The sequence below is a fragment of the Canis aureus genome, chromosome 21, assembly GCF_053574225.1.
Source record: "Canis aureus isolate CA01 chromosome 21, VMU_Caureus_v.1.0, whole genome shotgun sequence".
Taxonomy (NCBI): domain Eukaryota; kingdom Metazoa; phylum Chordata; class Mammalia; order Carnivora; family Canidae; genus Canis; species Canis aureus.
In genome coordinates, this window is record NC_135631.1 from 23,369,842 (window position 1) to 23,384,798 (window position 14,957).

Below are 14,957 nucleotides of genomic sequence, written 5' to 3' on the forward strand. Positions count from 1 at the left end.
ACGCATGCTCTCTAGAATCAAGAGACCCTAGCTACTCCAGGCGTGGTCCTTGAACATCTCCTAGGAGCTGGCTGGAAATGCAGAAGCGCCAGCCATCGCAGACCTACTGAATCAAGGTCTGCATTTTAACTAGCCCTCCTCCCACACTGGGTGTTTTGTATGTGCACTGAAGTTTGAGAAGCTCTGTCCTAGACTGTTTTTCTCACAGTCGAGGCCAGTTGAATTATCTCTGTGCACGCGTCTCAGGTTGGATTCTCATCTCCAAATTACAGTGTCAAGTGTCCGTCTTTGCGGGGCTTGCTTTCCCAGCCGGCCCTCCCCTGGCTGGATTTGTAGACCTCTAGGGTGCAAGGTGAGGCCTGCCATATCTCGTCCATCTTCTCTGTCTTTTGCTTGAAGTGAGAATCAGGTGGGCGGGAGCGGCCTCTTTTGTTTGACTCCTATGCAGGTGTGTATTGTTCAAGTAGGAGGTTTCATCTTGTTGTACACACACCCAGATCTTTCCTTGCTGGGAGCGCTTTTTTTGAAAACCAAAATAAAGAGATTATGATCCATTAGTGGCCTCCTTTTCAAATATCAAAGGCTGCTATGAGTCAGAGAAAGACCAGGGAGAGTGCCTATACCACTTAGGTGGTTTTCAAGCCCAAAGATCTCCAGTGTAGATGGCCAACATCCCATGACCCATGCAGGTGAAGACGTGCCAATGACCAAGGGCCCTGGGGGGCAGCTAGGAAAAACATCTTGGACTCCTTCTGGGGTTTGCCAAGTACAAGGCCAGTGTCAAAGTGGCATGAGGTGTGTGGAATGGCCAGAGGTCTGGTAAGAATGTGTTTTGTTCCATTTTGAGTTTAACGAAAACAGCAGATTGGCCTATCCAAAATAAACCACCGTCATCAGAATTTCACTGTCCACTGTCTGAAGTTTGGCCCTCCACAGACATCTTAATTTAATTCAAGCCTGTCCATCTCTATCCATTGCTTAGCCACGCAGACTGCCCTGATTTGCTTTTTCTTCCCTTGGTAGACTTTAGAATTTTGTAGCGGGCCCCCCATTGGTAGGCAGGAACAAGTTCCTTTCTGTGGGATATTTTCACATTTTGTTTTGAAGCCAGGGAGGAAGCATAAAAAACACAAACAAAAAACCCAAGCTTTACCTTAAGTGAGTCTCTTCACGAGATGTCTTAGAAGTTTTTAAAAGAAACTTTAAAAGGAAAACACGATGCTTCCCTCATTTTGATGAGCCTCCCAGGCGGAGCTGTGGATTTTTTGTCTTCTGATGCGTCCTTCCAGTTTGAGATGCTTCATTTGTTCCCTTACTTTGTTTTGTGGCAGTAGAAGATATTTATTCCTCTGAAAACTGGACATGTTTCAATAGCACATTAGCAAGGGACTCCAAGAGGGTGATTTATTTCTGGACAGAAAGGGCCTTTGCCCCCCCTAAACCCTTAATTCTTAATATTTATTTTCACATCTGTGAATACACAGATGCGATCGTTAGATTTGCTTTGGACTTTCTGGAGCATTTGAATCGTCTAGAGATCTTCGTTAAAATGAAGATTCTGATTCAGTAGGATTGGGATGAGGCCTGAGATCCCGTTTTCCTAGCAGGCGCCCACGTGATGCCTGTGCTGCTGGTCCAGGGACCATGCTCTGAGTGGCAAGGTCCTAAATCAGAGCTAGCACGGAGCAACTACACCCAGTTCCCATTCTTGTGTGCTTCTGTACACCTCTGTGGAATTATGGTGAAGTGGATTTTATCCTTATCCCTATTTTCTGAATGAGAAAGCTGAGACCTGGAGAGAGTAGCTTGAATGTCACTAGCAAGAGGTGGAGGTAGGACTTGAATCCAGGGCTGCCGGGCTCTGGAGCCCAAGGTCTTAAACACTACATAGTGCCGCTGGCGAGAATTCTCATGTTCTTCATGAAAAATGACATCTCCAGATGTTGGCCTTTATCAAACCAACTTTTCTGGGGAGGTATCTCTCGTGTAATACTTTATAAATGTCCGTGGCTTGGATCTAGAAAATAGCTTCGCAGTGATGCAGAACAGAAGAGAGGTTGGCCCTGCGTGCTGTTGTGTAAGGAACTCGTAGTTGTGCATTCCAAACTTTTGGTTGAGAGATGTTGGGTTTTTTTCCCCCTTAGGACACTCAAGTGGAAGTCAAGAAGGTGGTGCAAACACAACCTCGGGTCCTATGCGGAAACCTCAAATCCCAGGTAAGTTTCAAACTGTGCAGGACAAAAAAAAAAAAAAAGAAAAGAAAAGAGGATACTGAAAAAGCACATTCTTTGCAAGCTAAAGAGGGAATGAGAGCATTTGGTAGGAAAGAATGGAACTTTCTTTCTTCCGGGTCCCCAAAACTGAATGAGCTAACCTTCAGACCTGTCCCCGGCCTGTCCCAAAGAGGTGGCATGTGAGTCGCTAAAGCTTCCTTCCCATGGCAATGATCTACCACCCAAGGGACTCTGCGCCACACCCCAGGTCCTGCCTCTCTCTGTGCCACACCCCAGGTCCTGCCTCTCTCGGCCCGGTTTCTCCTTTATGTCTGGGCTGAGGGGTGAAGCATGCAGCTTTCCTCTCCCATTGCAGGCAGTGAGGAGCTACAAGGGCCGTGTGTGGGGGGTGGCATAAGAACATTCTTCTGGCCCCAAACTACTGTTTCTCAAGTGACAGTCTTTACGGATCCAGACAGAGGAAGGTGTCTGAATGAGTCCCAGCGCGCGGTCTGAGGGCTGGGCCACCCCGCTCTCCTGAGCACCAAGATTTAAGGCACTCGAGGCAAATTCTTTATTTGACTTGGGCTCAAAACTGAGCATTTCTAAGGAGTGGGATTACAAAGAAGAAAGGGTTTTCCTAGGGTTGTAAATTCTCTTTTCAACTTTACCCCCTCTTCAGAGGCCTCCGAGCTGAGCCTCCCTCCGGGAGAGGGAAGAATGTAGGGGGCACCTCACCCCCTTGCCTCAGCTTGCCTGAGCACAGCTGGAATGGGAGCCAGTGGGAGAGGGGGTGGTGGAGAAGCAATCTGCAATGTTCTTCCCAGCTCCAGTGAGAGCGAACGGGAGAGACCAGAGCAAAGGATAAAATGGGTCCACCTGCCTCCACCTCCCTCCCCGAACTCACCTAACCAGGAGGAGGCCAGGCAAATGCGGTCCTGAGCAGGACAGGGGAGGAAACCCAAGACTCCCAAAGGGGAAAGGACAATCAGTGCCTCCCTATCCTTCTTGGTGCTTGAGCTCCAGCTCATTGCACAGATAGACAACCCAGCTGGCAAGAGAATCCATCCACGTTGCCAAGTCATATTTTCATCCTCTTACAGCTTGATTGTAAAACCTGTGTCTAACATGTCAGCAGCCCACAAGTGATACACGATAATTGGAGACATTTGAGAGAATGCAAACCAAAGGACCAAAGTGTAAATCATTTATTAGCTGCCTCGCCGTCCCGAAATGCCATGGTTACCATTTTCATAGGTGTCCTTCCCACCATTTTAAAATGTAACTTACATACAAAAATGGAAGTAGGCCGCACATGCTGTTTAGGAAACCACCACCCCTCCCAGCTGGTTGCCCACAGCTTCGAACATCAGTAGATCTTCTCCTGCTCTCGCAGTGCAGAATAGGGTGGGTGTACCCTAATTTGTGGAACTGATCCCTTCCTCCCGTATGAGGTTGTTTCCAACTTTTACTATGATAAATAGCGCGGCAATGAACGTCTTCGTAACAAATTCTGAGGTCTTATAAATTCCCAAAAGCGGGATTCAAAAGGATGCACATTTCGAAGGAGTTTTGCCAAATGACCCCCCACACACCCAGCTGAACATGCAAAAAGCTCAGCCCTCCATGGGGGTGTCCTCTTCCCACCCATTGTGCATGGCCCCCATTTGAGTTTCTTAATAAAACACAAGGTGGGTGCTCTTATATAGGAGAGGCATGTTCCTTTTGAGGGAAACATAAATTCCCTTTAGTCTCCCTAATAATATTGCGCCAAAGGCAGTTACAAGTTTCTACAGGTCATTCCACGCTTTTTTGGAGACATGCTTCTCCTGGAGGAACTTGAAAATCCTGACTAGTGATAAGAGTTTAAAACAAGAGGCCTGTTGGGCAGACACCTAGAGCAGAGTTGTTCTAGCATTTTCTGCTGGTCGGCAGGGCCACTTGGCCAGACCCATCTGTAGTACATAAAGTACATTTCTGTTTTTACAAAGTGTATTTCCCAAGCTCACAGGTGTCTTTTGGTTCCCTCTCACCAGAATGGCTCATCATCTTGGCCTCGCTCCTGGCCTTGGCTTTGATTCTTGCCGTTTGCATCGCTGTCAATAGTCGAAGAAGGTAAGGGGGTGCGCTCGGGGCCTTCGCTTTGGAAGGACGTCACTTCTATGTGGGCTCCATGGACCTGCTACTCAGAGTGCAGCCCTGGCACCAGCAGCCCCAACACCCTGGAAACTTGTTAAAAATGCAGAATCTCAGGCCCTACCCGGATATCTTATATCAGAGTCTGTGTTTTGATGAGATCCCGGGGACTTGTGAGCATGGTACAGTTTAAGAAGCCCTGCTCTGGCACCTTCTTTAGATAAAAGAGACATTGTGATTATTTGGACCATCACTTTTAAATAGTGTTGAATCTTTGGAGGTTCTTAATTTTTTCAGAGTTAAGCCCATGGAGATGCTATCTGCTGAAAGTTATAAAATATCTCACTGGGGATGGGGGGCACCTGGGTGGCTCAGTGGTTGAGCATCTGCCTTTGGCTCAGGTTGTGACTCCGGGGTCCTGGGATCAAGTCCCACATCAGGCCCCCCTGCAGGGAGCTTGCTTCTCCCTCTGCCTGTGTCTCTGCCGCTCTCTGTGTGTCTCTCAGGAATAAATAAAATATTAAAAAAATATATATATATCACTGGGAAGGCACAAAAGTATGCACTCCTTCATTGACTGATTAAACAATATTTAGTAAGTGCATTCACAATGTGCAAAAACACCATATAAAGATCTAGGCATTGGTCATCTCCTTTAGCCTGTCTGTGGCCCATGGAACCTTGTAGAACGCTTACCCGAAATAGGTGTTGGGTATCTGTGGTTTTTTATTGTTTGTTTGTTTGTTTGTTTGTTTGTTTGTTTGTTGCAATAATACTAATTTATATTTTCTGGAAACTGTAGTTGAAAGGATTCAGGTTGTTGCTTAGGAAGAGCTCCCCAACAGTAAGGTCTATGAAATGATGAAGAACTTTCCTTAGAAGTGTCTGACTAAAGACAGTCCAACCGGGCATGGGATGTCTTCATATCCTCAGAGGTCCCTCTCTCTCCTCACCTCAACCACGGCCTGTCATGTTGGAAATTATTTAAATAGTACTGGGCCTGACTGAGCCAGTGACCAGGCTCCAGATGTAACGCCACCTAAGTGAAATAAGAGAAAACCTCATTCTAGCAACTGAGGACGTGAATTTTGACAGGGCATTCCAAAGGGTGAGTCTAAGTTTCCTGTTCGAGATGCTCTAAAGGTACACTGCTTTCCTCTGAGCGTATGCAGAGGAACATTCAACCTTTTATAAATGTCCCTGGAACTTGCTTCCTACAAGGCAAAAGAATCCTACTTCCAAGTAGGGCTCTCTTTATTGTATCACTAGATCATCTAACATGCCAGAAGGGGCCCCTCGGTTGGGGAGAGGACCCAGAGAACATGCTAGAATCCTTCTTGTTGGCTTTTGGACATCACCGGCTAATTCTCAGGCCATGTGTCACGCATCTGCAGGATCTCTGATTATCCGAGGACATCAGATAGTGTCACTTAACCCTGGTGCAAGTTAGGGCTACACCAAAGTCAAATAGCTGTTGCTATCTATACCTATGAGAGAATAATAAAAAAATCACTCATGATAGCCAACTGTATGAGGAACGAAAATTAGGAAAAGAAATCTGAAAGACCTCCTAGAAGGCTCCTGTGACGGAATGGAAAGAGCTTTTTGTTTGGCTGATTTAGATAATGTGGCTTGAGGGAGCCCTTACAAAGAGTCTTTATACTTTCCCCCAGCCTTCTGGTCTTCTCTTAGGTTACTTTTGCTCAATGACAGATGAATTTCCAGTTGTTGGAAATGAGTCCTTTTGTTCCAGGGCCTAGACTGCACCCCTTCTGCTCGCCTATCCAGTCCATAAGCTTTGCACACGTCGTCATAGAAACATTGGCCCCAGATGCCGACCATGGGGGCAATTCCTCCGGGAAGCATCTCAGCTGTCCCCGAGAGCAGCTGGAGTCTGCACAGCGGGGCTTGTTTTCAGCACCCCCACCCCGGTCGCCCTCCACCCTGCCAGCCCGGGGCTGCACACCCTCAGCCCAAGACCAGTGGTCACCCTGGCGACAAGCAAACAGGGACACGCGAGATCCGACACAGTGAGGATCTCACCAGGAGAGTAGCTGCTCGGACGCCCTGAGTGACCACGTGCTGGTTTGATAATCGAAAACACATTTGCCACGCAGCTGAGGGGTGGCTAAGGGCGGCTCGGGCCTCTCGGCACCTGCTGCGTTTCCGAGGCCGCAAGCCCATTTCTAATCCTCTTGAAAGGCTGGGGCCTTTTCCGCTGCAAATATGACATTTTAGAGAGATCCAGCATCCTATTTTCATGAAAGAAAGTTTGGTGGAAAATGAGGCTCTATGGCCAGCTTCCGTTTATTCAGCAAACATCTTTTCAGTGAGCTCCTGTGATCGCAGCGGGCGAGGGAGAAGAGATTAAAAATGGGAAGGGTGCCAGCCCGGCCCAGAGGGACCTGGAGGGGCAGCAGCAGCACTGACCGGTTGGATCGGAGTCTGCAGATGTTTATTGATGAGATACTCTGGGCCGGGTACTGGTGTAGGAACTTAGGTTAGAAGATAAGAGTGGGTGGGTGAGGGGGCCGCCTGGGTGGCTCCATTGATTAAGCTCAGGTCATGATCCCAGGGTCTGGGATTGAGCTCCACTTCAGGCTCCCTGCTCAGTGGGGAGTCTGCTTCTCTCTCCCTCTGCTGCTCCTCCCCACTTGTGTTCTCTCTCTCAAATAAATAACTAAAATCTTTTACAAAACAAAACCAGGGGCACCCTGGGTGGCTCAGCAGTTTAGCGCCTACCTTTGGCTCAGGGCGTGATCCTGGGGTCCCGGGATCAAGTCCCACATCGGGCTCCCTGCATGGAGCCTGCTTCTTCCTCTGCCTCTCTCTCTCTCTCTCTCTCTGTGTGTGTGTGTGTGTGTGTGTGTTTCTCATGAAAAGATAAATAAAATCTTAAAAAAAAAAAAGGTGAAAGTGGAGAAGCAGCCACTGAAATGCTGTGCGAGGCCTGACCACAGGCTTCCAGGACAAAGTGATGAGTTGTGCATCGTAAAGATGCTGATTTAGGGGTCCTGCTATTTCTTTAGGTTTTCCCATCCCTGGGATACCCCACACCATCTTTCCTTGATATTCATAACCAGGGTCCTTGAATTTCAGCTTTCCAATGGAAATCCTACTTCCTTCCATTTCCTTAAGAGCAGACAGTTGTCTTAGGAGTCAGTTGAGTTGGTAGGTATCGGATGAGGCCCAAGAGGTGCCTTTCCCCTAAGGAATTGATCTGATTCTATGAAAAGGAGAAAAAAAAATGTGAGGACCTTACGAGGGGAGGTTTCACAAGACAGGAATGATTCAGGGATGTCACTATATTGGTTGTACAGAAAAGGCTTTCACCAGGGCTTAATGGGAATGGGAATAATCATCCTTTCTGTGCACCCTGGAGGGCCTTCATTCCCTCCCCTGCTCTGCAGGTCCCCTCTGTAAAACTCCATGGTTTGGAAATGCCATCCTTCTCCTAAGCATCAGCCAGGCTTATCGCAGTCTGTCTTCAGCCAGCCTTGTTCCGTCCTCTGGAACAGAGCTGTCCAATAGAACTTTCGGCGACAATGGAAAGGTTTTACACCTGCACCAGCACACAACCACTAACCACTTGTGGCTCCTAAGCCCTTGAAATGTGGCTGAGTCTGAGTGAAGAGGTGAATTTTGAACCTCGTTCACTTTTCACTGGCTTGCATTTCAATAGCCACCTGGGGCCGGTGGCTCCCACGTTGGGTGGCACAGCTCTGACCCAATGCAACATAAATTTCTCTAAAGATCTTTAGGGATTGTCAGGCAGAAAAGACATAAAGAGTGGTTGTTAAGTTACTCCCCCAAATTTTCCGAGATAAATTCCTCCATGCCCTGAACGTGTGTTACCTGGTTTCTCACCCACCCCGCCTGCCCACCCTCTCCTGGTGAGACTCCAGGATGGCTCCCTCCCACATCACATGGTCACTGCTCGGCTGATGGATGCCTGAGATTTGAGGAGACAAGGGGCGAAGAGGGGATGCAGTTTGGTAGAGATCTCTGACCTTTGGAGTCAGAGAGTCTAAGTTGCAGATACCCCATTTATTGCCCTAACCAGCCGCGTGGCCTCAGACGATCCCTTTCACTTCCTGGACTCAGTCTCTGTTTTATATAATGAAGAGGTTGGCTAGGCGACGTCTGAAGTCCCCTCAGCTCTGGTGTTCTTTCTGAAAATCCTATAACTAAGGAGAATGGAAAAATGAGAACTTGTCTTTTAAAAGTACTCATGAATGCATCTGAGGTGGTGACCCCATGGAGATTCGGGGAGAAAGGTGCTCTCAGAGAGGCATGGGGGCTCCACATCCCTTCCTCGTACCTCGCCCCATGTATCTCTTCCATCTGGCTGTTCCTGGGTTATGTCCTTTTGTAATAAACTGGTGATGTCGTGAGTTAAAAGATAAAAGGACTCATTAAGGCCCTGGAGCAACACATACTGGGCTGGTTATTTGTGAGAATCATCCTGTCCCCCTGAAGGAACTCAGATAACAGAGACACATGAATCCAAAGGGAAACGGGGGCAGGACAAACCCAACCAGGGCATTTCTGAGCGCTGCGGGTTCCCTGTCACCCACTTTTAAAATCAGCTCTGTTGAGCCTAAAGAGCACGAATCCCCCACCCCACCCACCCAGGCACCAACATTTTATTTTTATGATTGTTAGTGTCTTTTCTACAATATGTCATTCGACTTCTAAACTACCCTCAGGTCAGCAAATGGGAATTGCTTTAATAAGATATTTTCCCTCCAAAGAACACCTGAGATACCGTTTGAGAATTTGAACTAAAACGAGCAGACTTCCACCTTCGGCCTCCTGGGCCATCTTCATGGTAAATATAACGACTGCGTGGAGGCAGCCAGGGCAAACCAGCAAAAGCCAAACTCATATGGCTCTGGTTCTATGAACAACTACACGCTTTTTGAACATTTACTGCGTTCCAGATTCTGTCCCAAGTGCTCCTCCAAGGCCTTGGCTTCCCCACCCCATTTAGTAAGAGCAATAATAACAATAATAGACTCCCGTATCAGTGCTGGGCTTTGTTTCAAGGGCATCCCACAATCCAGTGAGGTTGGTGCTCTTCCTGGCCCCATATTATGGATAAGAAAACTGAGAGCCAGAGAGGTCAAATGAGTTGGTCCAGGCCCCACAGCGATAAGGCCTCAAAACCAAGCCTTCCCAGCCCCTACTCTGCACGGACTGTGCCCATAGTCCCAGCCCCGCAGATGTGCCCCAGAGGTCAAGCAGCCTTCCCTCCACCCCTCATCGAGCATCATGCCAGAGGAGACAGGATCTACCTCCTGTCGAGGAGGTATAATTTCTGTTTCCCCAAATAAGAGATTAAAGTTTATGGCCTTGGCAGTTCTAGAGGGAATGGCCCCTAATCATGAATAATAGAGTCTTTGTCTCTCTGAGTCCAAATATCCAGCGGCAAAGTGAACGATTCCGACTTCATGCTGTTTCCAGATCTCCAGATGGTTGGCAGCGTGAATAGAGCTGGGCAGAGTCCTGGCATCTGCTCAGAGAGGCGGAGATTTGAATATTGACTCCGTCTTCCTAGCTCTGTGACCCCAAGCTACTTATTAAACATTCCTAGACCTCAGTTTCCACTACTGTGTAACTTGAGTAACAGCTGCATCATGGGATTATTGTGAGGCTTTCATGAAGTTGTATTTAATGTGTCTGGCTTTGGGGAGGTGTCCAGTAAATGCCAGCCCATTTCCCCTCGTCCCCACCTTACTCGATGCCACGAGGCTCTGCAGCTTGGCTTCCATCTGACTTCTAGACGTGTGGCCGTGCCCATGTGACAGGATAGAGGAAACGTTGCAACAGGCTGGGGGTGGGGGGTGAGGCAATGCCCCAACAGCACTAAGACTTGGGGACGCGATCAAGGTCATGGGCTTCCATAGGAGACCTTCTGCATGCGCGCCTTGAGCAGGGTCCTGAGAAGCCTTGTGGGCACGGCGAATGCCTTTCCTTAGGGAGTGAAACCCCCCCGTCTATGCGAGTTACCCAGTGTTAGCCTATGAAAATCAGTATGGCCCCACTCTTCTAGAATAATATGAATAGGGTTTCCTTTTTCTCAAGCCATCCAGTAATAACCTCGATAAGGCCACCAAAGGGTCCACTGGGAGAGGAAGTTATGGGGCTTGGTTGAATTACACAAATCAGAATGATTTATAGTCATCATATCATATTCGTCGTTTATCCAAGTCTGCGGGAACTGCTAATGTGTCTAAAAAAGGCAAACATTGCCATTGCACAGGATGGGGAAGGAGAATTAGAACTTAGGAATCAGACATGGAAGGGCTTGAATCCCGATTCTTTTATTGCTTGCTGAATAACTGGGATAACTGAATTCTTGGAGCATAAGGATCTCTTCACCGGCCATAGGGGGACAGTACTAGCCCTGGCTTCCCAGAGTTGTGACCACGGATTCCCCAAATCCAGTGTGCATCCGAAACCCCTTGGGGACTTATTCAAACCACAGATATTAAACCCACTTCTAGGCTTCTCCACCTTAGTACATGTGGGGTCAGGCTGAGAAGTGTGCATTTCTAATAAGTTCACCAGTGATGCTTCTGTTGCTGGTTCAGGGACACACTCTGAGAAGCACGGATGAGTTACAGTCAGTCAGGTGAAACATGCTCAGGCTGGCCTAGGAGAATGTCCCTGATGGGGCCCCTGGTGGCTCAGCGGTTGAGCATCTGCCTTCGGCTGAGGGCGTGATCCTGGGGTCCCGGGATCAAGTCCCATGTCAGGCTCCCTGCATGGAGCCTGCTTCTCCCTCTGCCTGTGTCTCTGCCTCTCTCTCTCTCTCTCTCTCTCTCTCTGTGTGTCTCCCCCTGTGTCTCTCATGAATAAATAAATAAAATCTTAAAAAAAAAAGAAAACACTGTCGTGATGATGCTGATGGTGGTGACGACAGTGATGATGGTTTGAGTTATCAGGGCACCTTCTCATGTGACTTTTTTTTTAATCATTAGGTGTGGGCAGAAGAAAAAGCTGGTTATCAACAATGGCAATGGAGCAGTGGGGGACAGGAAGCCAAGTGGGATCAACGGAGAGGCCAGCAAGTCTCAGGAGATGGTGCACTTGGTAAACAAGGAACCCTCAGAGACCCCCGATCAGTATACGACAGCCGACGAGACACGGAACCTGCAGAACGTGGATATGAAGATTGGGGTGTAACCCCCACACTTGGTGACCTTGGAGAGAAATGGCAGTTGGAGACAGAATCATGGCAAGGAGCTGGGACACTTCACAGATGCAATGTGCTACTGATTGTTTCATTATTGGGGATCTTTTTTTAGTATAACGTTTTCTACTTCTTTTTTTGTTTGTTTGTTTGTTTGTTTTTTTGCATTTTGTTTTTTAAAGTCAGGTCCAATTTATAAAAACAGCATTGCTTTCTGAAATGAGGGCCCAATGGATAATCCACAAGAATTTGACTGTTCCAGTTCCCATCTAAAAGCCTCCACCCCCTAGGATGTGCTATGGACGGCTTCTAACAGAAGGCACATATACATCTTCTTGATCCCCCACCTTCCCTCCCTTCCCCCTCTCAGGCAACAACCACCTGCTAAGAACATCCCCCAGGGCTAAAAGGGATTGGTCCCTTGGGAGGATATTTAAATGGTACCACATGCCCCCTGCCCCTCCTGCAGCCCAATCCCTGGGCATTTCTTTCCAGTGGGGTAGGGGGTCGGAATGTACTGGTTACACATCCGCTTCTACAGACCATCTGGAAATTTTTCAGATGCTTCTGGGAAATACCCAAAAGGTGAAGCTATTTATCTGTAGGATGCTATTTATCTGTTTTTTTGAAATATTAAACCCTGGAGGTCCTTTGATCGATATGATTTTTTTTTTTTTTTTGGTTACTTTGTCAGAGGCATAAAGGGTTTAAGCTGATTCATAATAAACATCTGTACTTTTTCCAACTTAACCCTTTGTGCTGTGATCCTTCAGCAAGGTCTGGTCCCCAGAAACTCATCAGGAAGTTGTGAGAAGGTCCTCCTTGAAAGTCTTCATCTCAGAGCCACTAAGCCCCCAGTCGGGCTCACTCAACCAAATCTCAAAGAAAATCAAGGAAGACAGTGCTATTTTATCTCTGGGGCTCCAAAGACTTTCTCCTGTCTTAGCACCAGAATTGCAAGGGGAGGAGCCTCAACTGCTTTTATGTGTTAATGGCCACCAGTGCTCTGCCCTGAAAGGCTAGGAAAAGTCACATTACATTGCATGACCTAACCTTTCGTGGCACAGATAGATACCAGTTCATAGATGCTGACCCTGTGAAATGATGTCCAAAAACAATATGAAAGTACCTTTTGAGTTCTTGTAATAAAAAGAAAAGCCAATGGAGATGAAAGAGAGCATAGATAGTAGCCAACTGATTCCCACAGGTTGGGGAAGAGAGGAGGCTGTGTAGATCCTGTTTGAGTATTTTTATGGCTGTATTTGTTTATACGTTAACAAGCCAGCTGTCTGTTCCCCATGCAGTTGTTACTCTGAATAGGTGAAGTGCCTGGGAAGTCCCTCAGAAGGTTACAGGCCTTCCCACCATTGGAATCTTAGCACCAGATAGGCAGGTTTATGACCAAATAAGAGAATAATAGCTTTATCCCTTGCTTGGCAAGTCCTCAGATTTTACTTATAAGTTCAGAAGTCCCATCGGCCCTGGAACTCCCAAAGAGGATTTGTAATAGAAGAAATTGAATCTATAAAGTAAGGACTCCTCTAAAACGAGCCCTCCTTCCTTATGCCCCCGTAAAAGGTCATCTGTTGCCTAAACCGATAGCTTTAACTGCTGATGTTGCTAGGACTAGAGAGAGAGAAGAAGGGAGGAGAAGGAGGAGGAAAAGAAAAAGAGGAAAGAGGAGGTAGGAGGAGGAGGAGGAAAAGAAGAAAATAGGTCCCACATAGGGCTGGGCTTATACATGGGGTAATTATGAAGGATCTGTTTTTAAAAGAGATGCCCACTTTCTGCACTCATTTCCAACTTCTGTTCTCCCCTATCCACCCTCATAACCTCCTCCCAATCATGATCTTTGAAAATTTCCTTCTCTTCTGTGAACTTCATTGGCCAGTGCCATATCCAGCAGTCTGGTTTTCTTTTTATTTTCAAGATGAAAAAAAGAAATGGACATATAGCCACTCTGTTTTACAGCCACTAGTGTCCAGGTGCTTCCTGCTTTCCAAGAGCTTTCCTGGGTCTGCTGCTGACACGCTCACTCCAGCTCTTTAGCCACTCCTGGATCAGGTTCAGGAGGGCTATGCTAGGCTCTATCTGTCCCCAGATTCTCTTTGGGGTCATGGATAGTCTTACAAATCTCACAGCTAAGGATGGTTTTCCTCTTCTAGACGTTTCCAATAAATAGGCTGAGATAGGTGATTATTTTCTGTTTTATTTTAGAATTTAATATGATCTTTCCTTTTATTATTGTTGTAGTCTCTCACTTGGATATACCTCTGTGTTCTCCAATAGCAATGGGAGAGGCCCAGAGCTTCCATCCCTTGGATGTAATACCCCTATAATATTGTCCAAAGTTCATGGAATAAAATGTATTCTCTCCCATTTGAAATAATGGTGTAATTCCATTAAGCCAAGAGCTTAAGGTGTAATTTTTCCTACAATTGTAAATCTTTTGTGTCTCCTGAGGGCTGCCTTTAAATTAGCATTGGGTGAAAATAAAAGGGGGCAAGAGACACCTTCTTATCCATATTTCGTAGATTCTAGCCTGGCAGAATGGATTTTTCCAGCAGAAACTCTCAAAGTTTTATATTGAGACCATGATACCAAGAACTGATTCCATATCCAATGTTCATTCAATACTGGTACAGCAGAGGAGTGGGAGAAAGGAATCTCTGACTTCTCTAGAAATGTCAAGTGTACTTAAGTAGCGGAATAACATGGCCCATTTGCCTTTATGTAATAGGTATGCCTTTCTATAAATCACTTGTGTTGAGTTTTCAGAGAATAGCTCATTGTTCATGCATGTATAGTGACCATTTTTACTTCAATTTTTCACAGGACACCCTTCCTCTGATTTTTTGTATATTTATTGATGGACCAGTAATAATGAGGAAAGCATGATATGTATATTGCCCAGTTGAAAGCACTTATAGGAAAATACCAAAAGGCTACTATTAAAAGGTTAAAGCAAATGGACTCAGGAGTCTCTGATTTAAAGGGAATGGAAGTCTGGGAGGGGTACCACTGTGATTGTCTGGCAGTCTGGGCAATTTGGAACCACAAGGGTAAGTTTGTGAAGTGACTGAGGGCTTGAACTCATTTTTTTCTAAAAAGAGAAATCACATATACTTCTACCACTTGAGGGTCTTCTTTGGGAGAAAGTTTAATTTTCTATGGTAAACATGTGGTCCACGTGGCCTAAACTAAATAAGATATCTTGAAGTGTTAGTTCTTTAAAAGCCAAGAACTACTCCTGGATTTCCAGGTAAAGAGAGAAGAGGGAACATACTCACCTCCATTCTCTCATGCAGGCCTATGAAAAGACAATAAAGAGATATTCCAAAAAAGGTGTAAACCAGGGGGATCAAAGAAAATGGAAGAAGAGGCAATAGGAACAAAAATTTGAAGCTGGG

At 46.6% G+C, this 14,957-nt stretch overlaps 1 protein-coding gene across 17 annotated transcripts in view; it reads left to right on the forward strand.

The window, feature by feature from the left end:
* The window catches only part of CD44 (CD44 molecule (IN blood group)), a 91,784-nt gene extending 77,268 nt beyond the window's left edge, over positions 1-14,516 (forward strand). For all 17 annotated transcript variants that reach the window (XM_077863577.1, XM_077863580.1, XM_077863585.1 and 14 more), the window contains 3 exons: positions 2,145-2,216; positions 4,250-4,328; positions 11,336-14,516. In XM_077863577.1, coding sequence (XP_077719703.1) covers positions 2,145-2,216; positions 4,250-4,328; positions 11,336-11,540 — 356 coding nt within the window. In that variant the 3' untranslated portion in view covers positions 11,541-14,516. The remainder of the gene's footprint in view (positions 1-2,144; positions 2,217-4,249; positions 4,329-11,335) is intronic.
* Positions 14,517-14,957: the final 441 nt, after the last annotated feature.